Source organism: Cebus imitator, unplaced genomic scaffold, assembly GCF_001604975.1.
Source record: "Cebus imitator isolate Cc_AM_T3 unplaced genomic scaffold, Cebus_imitator-1.0 Scaffold170, whole genome shotgun sequence".
In the NCBI taxonomy this organism is placed as follows: domain Eukaryota; kingdom Metazoa; phylum Chordata; class Mammalia; order Primates; family Cebidae; genus Cebus; species Cebus imitator.
In genome coordinates this window covers 3,266,158-3,272,815 of record NW_016107485.1, presented here as the reverse complement: position 1 = coordinate 3,272,815, position 6,658 = coordinate 3,266,158, and the positions used below count along the sequence as shown (strand labels likewise).

The 6,658-nt window shown below is 39.1% G+C and overlaps 1 protein-coding gene across 7 annotated transcripts in view; it reads left to right on the top strand.

Annotated features, from left to right (window-relative positions):
* TNRC6B (trinucleotide repeat containing adaptor 6B) overlaps positions 1 to 6,658 on the top strand; it is a 266,719-nt gene that overhangs the window by 194,564 nt on the left and 65,497 nt on the right. For all 7 annotated transcript variants that reach the window (XM_017544738.2, XM_017544739.2, XM_017544743.2 and 4 more), the window contains one exon: positions 2,077 to 2,164. In XM_017544738.2, the coding sequence (XP_017400227.1) occupies positions 2,077 to 2,164 (88 nt within the window). The remainder of the gene's footprint in view (positions 1 to 2,076; positions 2,165 to 6,658) is intronic.

The window sequence follows — 6,658 nt, the reverse complement described above, 5'->3', positions numbered from 1 at the left end:
CAACCTCCGCCTCTTCAGGCAATTCTCCTGCCTCAGCCTCCTGAGTAGCTGGCATTACAGGCACGCGCCACCATGCCCAGCTAATTTTTTGTATTTTTAGTAGAGACAGGATTTCACCATGTTGCTCCTTTTCTATAGTGGGTTTCACTGTAAAATGTGGAAGCCAAATTACAGCAGCTTGGGCATGAGGAACCCCATCCACTCCTTCCACTTGCAGCACGAGGAAGCAAAGCATTTAGAGCCAAATAGAACAGGATCTGTGGCCAGCCTACCTGAGATGGTCAACATCCATCTTAACAGTTTTTGTAAATCCATTTTCTTAAAGGAGGGCACTTGCTGCTGCAGGTGGATATTCTCCACGTGTTTCGCACCTAGACAGAGGCACACAATCTGACTCCACAGAAATCCTGCCTTAAGGAAATTTCAGTAAAATTTTGTCCTTGGTTGCATGGAGTCTGCATGTTAGGCTTTTATATCTTTATACCCAGAGGTGCAGGAGAAAGGCTAATATCTGAATGTGGACAGAGTGACAACATGTAGGTAAAATAATTTTTAAGTCTTTTTTCTATAAATAAAACATTATTACGTATTCACAAGAACCCCCCTCAGTTTTCATCCATGGTTCCTTTTGTATAGTTTCAGTATGTTAAACTAGATCTCTGCTTCCCAAACTTGAGTCCTTCAGGAACCACCTTAACCTGTCATTCACTTAACCTTTCATTTGACTCACTTGTAACTCGGCCTTATTCTAGGTGGTATCTGTGAAACCATGGGTTTGTTATCTGTTCGGTATTTGTGAGGACCTGGGAACTTTTAACTCTCCTAGCAATGAAATTGCATAAGCATAGAGTCTGGAGTTTCCCACTGTGAGCTTTGAAGTTAAGGCGGTTGGTTGAGTGTATGGTTTTTCCCAGTTGATACATAGAGTGAAAATTGACAGCATTCCAATAAATGTTACTTTTCAAGTGTGTGCTGTAAATTATATTCTCTTAATTTCTTAAGATTCAGAATATCTATCTAACTAGAATGTTTACGATTGTATATCATTTTTATTTGAATTCACTGGAGCAAAACCTGATTAGTTCAGTTCATGTATACAGGAAAATGTAACAGTGAATTTACCCAATAGGGAATACATTTGTTTGTTTATTTATTTATTTCTGAGGCTGAGTCTGGCCCTGTTGCCTGGGCTGAGTCTGGCCCTGTTGCCTGGGCTGGAGTGCAGTGTCGCTATCTCAGCTCACTGCAGTCTCTGCCTCCTGGGTTCCAGTGACTCTCCTGCCTCAGCCCCCAAAGTAGCTGGGACTACAGGAGCGTGCCACTGCACCTAGCTAATTTTCGTATATTTAGTAGAGATGGGGTTTCATTGTGTTGACCAGGCTGGTCTCAAACTCCTGACCTCAAATGATCTGCCTGGCTTGGCCTCCCAGAGTGCTAGGATTACAGGTGTAAGCCACCACGCCGGGCCTGGAATACACTGATTTATAGGACTCTCAGTTCCTGCCTTAAAAACACAAGTAGAAAATATATAAAACATATAGTATTAATAAATACAGAGAAAAAGTTTAGAATGCAGAACATAGACCTTTATGTTCACCACTCTGAAGATGTCGTGGGAAAACACCTAACTTAGGATAAATACGTATGTCCCATAATTGAGTTAATATATTCTGCATTATCTCTGAGGAATGCTGCTCAGAAGCCATCTGGATATTGTCATATTCAAATCAGGTCCTTTGCTGAGTGGAAATACATTCATTAATCGTGTGTGTGTGTGTGTGTGTGTGTGTGTGTGTGTGTGTGTGTGTGTGTGTGTTTTCTTTTAGGTAGGTATTATAAAAGCTCACCTTAACAGGCTTCTTTGAAACTAAACTTAATGTCACATTTTGCAAAAGGGGTGACAAACCAAGATGTGGGAATAATGTGAGTTTTATGCATCCTTTTGGTTTAAATGAAATCCTGTGTTCTACTCAGGTGAAATGCCGTGTTGCACACTGTTTACAAGCATTTACTTTGCTACAGAAATGAGTTGTGACTGTAGATGTATAACCTTGTGCTATGATGTTACTTTAACAGAGAGAAGGAGCAAGAAAGGGAAGAACAGTTAATGGAAGACAAGAAAAGGAAGAAAGAGGATAAAAAGAAAAAAGAAGCCACTCAGAAGGTGAGTTTCATTAATTAAGTCTGTCTTTCTATCTGCCAGGCATCGAGAATAATAAACTGTCTTGGCTTGAATACCCAATATCTCAATAATGGTACTTGAGATGTTAGATTACTTAAAAGTTTTCATGTTTAGAAGCAGGAGAAAGTTCAAGGTCTGCATTTGTCACCATAAAGTAGAGGTTAAATAATGCTGTGACTGATTTGTTGAAAATAACAGTAAACAGTATTGAGGCTCATTTGTTGAAAACAACAGTAAACAGTATTGAGAAAGGCAAGAGAGTTTTCAGACTCTCAACTCTTGTTGTATTTCCTTATTTGTATATTAATTTAATCTACATTTTCTTAAGCAAGCCTACAGAATGACTTTTAAAAACTGGCTGGAGGTTGCTCCAGTGTTCTTTCAGTTCATCCATTGTGCTGTTGTCTAGATGAGTCTACCTTTGGAGAATTCCATATAGAAACCCCGTTGGAAAGGTAGATGTGAGCCCATGTAGTGCTTTGGAGGATAAGGCATTGCATGGCTTTGAGGAATTGCTTGGAGAAAACAGAAGAGATGCTAAAAGTATAAGGCAGAGGGCTGATGGCTGTCTCCTGTAAGGTCTCAGGTGTGCGGTTTGTCCAGCAGAGTTGTCCAAGGCAGAGTGGCTAGAATGCGCCTGCCCTCCCCGTTGGCTTCAGAGCATGGCCATTGTCTGATCTTACCTGCTTCCCGCACCTTACCATTCTTTTTGCATCTCTTAACTTGGGCTCTGGCTCAGCAGGGGTTTCTTTGGTGCTTTTTTTTTTTTGGAGGCAAGGTGATTTTCAGCCAGCTGTTGTCACCACTGCATGAAGCATTTGGGAAGCAGGACCTACTGTGGGATAGGGTTGAGGGTCCCTGCTATGGTGCTAGCTATTGAAGCTAAGTTTAGGGAGGAAGCAACTGTGACAAGGTTCAGGGGAAACCCTAGATTTAGAACAGAGTCAAGGCAATCAAACACAAGCCACTGCACGTTTTTCCAGCATTATTGGATATAGCATTTCTCCTAATTCAGTTTTTTGAATTACTGAAATAATCATGTGTTAGTATCAGCATAAGAAAAATCCTGAAAATATTTTCTGAATTGAATAGCGTATATGTCCCTGCCATGTTCAATATATGAAATGTAATTTTATCTTTTCTTCATAACTTAATTAAAAGGAGCATTCATTATTATTTGATCCTATAATAGACTGCTGTGCTCTTTAAGATTTTGTCTGCTTTTAATTGTATTTGTTTCTATTAATAATGGTAGATTCTCCATCACATCTTCATGCTGTCAGGGTACCTGCTTCAAATATGTTGCTTCTCATCTGAGTTAGAATTGCCTAAAATTCTGGAGTGAAAAGTGTGAATAAAGAAGCCAGATTGCTCGGTGCCATGGCTCATGCCTGTAATCGCAACACTTTGGGAGGCCAAGGCAGGCAGATCACTTGAGTCCAGGAGTTCGACACCAGCCTTGCCAACATGAAAACCCCATCTCCACCAAAAAAATACAAAAAAAATTAGCTGGGTGTGGTGGTGCACACCTGTGGTCCCAGCTACTTGGGAAGCTGAGGTGGGAGGATCACTTGAGCCCAGAAGGTGGAGGTTGCAATGAGAGAATATCTTGTGTTCCCTCTTCCCACCACCAAAAAAAACATAGAAGTTAGATAACAGCCCAGAGCCTTTTTTGTACTTGCCTGTGGGTCCGTGGCCACATGCCCTGTCACTGAGGTTGCAATATACAGGTCCACCAGCCATGGGGTGTTCATATCATTGCCCCCGTGGCTTCTGGGCTCTTATCCATGTGCCTCACACATATTGCGCCCTCCATATCCAACTGGAGTGATGTGAGATTAAACCTCTGTGAAAGTTTTCTTTCCTTGGGACACTCACACATTTCATCTACTAAATTGGTACAAAAATCGGATTTTGCAGTCTGTTGAAATGGGTGGCTAATAGACTGGGCACCAAGGAACTTGAGCAAAGGCTGTTAACAAGACGATGACAGAGAGTGATCTAGAGAGCATATATTCCTTCTTCATTTTTAACATACATAGCAGTGTTTTCTTAAACTACAAATATCAATATCTAAAATGATTAATAAAATATGTATCTGTAAACTTTAATTGGATTCCGCAGAGAAAAATGATTTAAAATAAAGATTGTGTGAATGTACTTGAGAGTGAATGAGATTATTTATGCAGAGAATGTAGTTTGTGTAGCTGGACAGTCTCTCCTGTGTGCTTGCATGTGCATTAAGAACCGATTAAGAAGTGATGGCAAAGGGGAAAATCACTGTAAATAAAATTTTTTAGTGATAAATTATGAATAGCAAAAATTCTATCATTTTTGCTCAAAAATGTTATTGATCAGCTTGAACACAGGATGTAGGCTGACACAGGCTGATGCATGGCGTTTGATCTTGTTTTATTATACTGAACCATTGCATAATTTCAGAATTAAATTCTGATTTAGCAGTTTTAAGGAGAGCACAAAGCTTACCATGTGATTATGTTCGTGGTTTCCAACCTTTTTGTAGAGACAACGCCTCAACTAGGAGCCATAAAATGTGCTATGATGCAAAGAATTGTAGAGAATGTGCCAGAGGTCTGTCATGTGATCAATCGTTCATTCATTCAGTCCACAAACATTTGTGGTGCCTCTTCTAAAGGCTTCCACATCTTTCATGCTGCTTTCCCCAGGGCTTTATAATCATCTCTTTGTGTCCATCTTCAGTGTTAGACCGACTGTAAGTTTCTTGGTTTTATTTGTATTTGTATTGGCAGTAACTAGTGCAGTGCCTGGTGCAGAATAATCACTCAGAAATTGTTTAATAAGTGAATGGTCAAGAATGAAGGTGGAAATGTAATTTTCTTGAAGAATTGACCTACATTTAAAGCTGAAACTAAATTACTTCCACACAGAAATTAAGCATGAACTTTTTCCAGTGTTCAATGGTTGTGGCAGTTGGCTCTTCCAAAGAGCCATTGCTGGGTAAACTGTTCATGAGAGAGGTGTCAAAGAAGGATTTCGTTCACATTCATTTAGGCTGATGCTGCTAAAGGAGCATTGTTTCGTGTTGGCAGAACACATGCTTTGATCATCCAGCTTTTCACCATCTGGGGGGAAACTCTTAACAGAACCCACATTATAAAACATATCTGACATTATTTGGGTTTGTTGCTTACAGTGGGAAGGCACTGACTTCCTGTATAACTGATCTTCAGAATGGCGTTCTAAGCAATATTTACAATGGCATTAAACCTAAATTGCCTTCAGGAATTGGTATGTGGCCACACGTCATTCATTCTTGGTTAAGTGGATATATAGAAAAATTGTACAAGAATATTTTCAGTAGAATTGTTCTCTGTAACAGTTATTCATTTTAAGACACTGGGTTTCACAAATTCACTATGATAGAATTAGCTTGTCATTTAACACAGGAATGTAGGAAACACACCAGGAAGTTCTACAGGCAGGTCTTTGAACTTATATTTAGAGTCTTTCAGTGTGCTGGGATCCATGGGAAGTGGGCTGGTCAGCTATAGGACCTTCCTTCGAAAGATGATCGTGTTTCTGTGAACCCCCATGGATGTAATCCAGTATGATTACCAGCTACGATTTATTAAACTTCTTTGCTATATGAATATTTTTATTAAAAAAGTCAGATAATCAATATAAAAATGCTTTAGAAGATTAACTGTTGGGAAATGGGTCAGAATCACCCATGATCTCAGTAACTTAATGTAACCACTATTGGAAAGACAGCATAGTTTCTTTTGGATGTTTTGCTTGGGTATCACCTTTGTGGTTTTGTTTTTATAAATTAGATGCCCTTTTTTATTTTCCCCTCTTAAAAATATCAGAAGCTGTTTTCCATAAGGCTCCTAATTATCATGTCCAAACTCTCTAAAGTCCATCACTATAGTTAGCCTGTCCAACCTTCTAGGTTAATCATTTCCATAGATGTATTAGTTACTATACAAAGAAATACCTTTTTTTTAACAGAGCACCCTTGATTTGTCCAAAATTTACATATTTCAATGTTACTGATATATTTCATGGTATTTTATATAAGCATTGATACTAACAGCAAACATTTATTGAGCACTGCATAGAATATCTGATTTAATCCTTACAGCAGTCCTTTGCAGGGATATACTGTTATTACCTCCATTCAGTAGATAATAGAAAACTGGGGATCACATAGCCAGAAAGTGACAAGGCTTGGTTTTGAATCCTGCTTTCCGACCATGCTGTCTGATGCCGCTAATGATGAGTCCCTGAGGTTTTGCTTTTTAGATTTGAGATCAAGTGTTTGTGCCTATATTCTTAGGGGAATCTTTTTGTGTCTATGGCTAATTTAGCTTCTGGGCCACATTCATGTGATTTTTCTCTAGTCATAGCGATCAAAATGCAAGTAGCGTTCTCAGTACAGAGACCTCATCATATAATGAGAGGAATGCTTTTTTTTTTTTTTTTTTTTTTTTT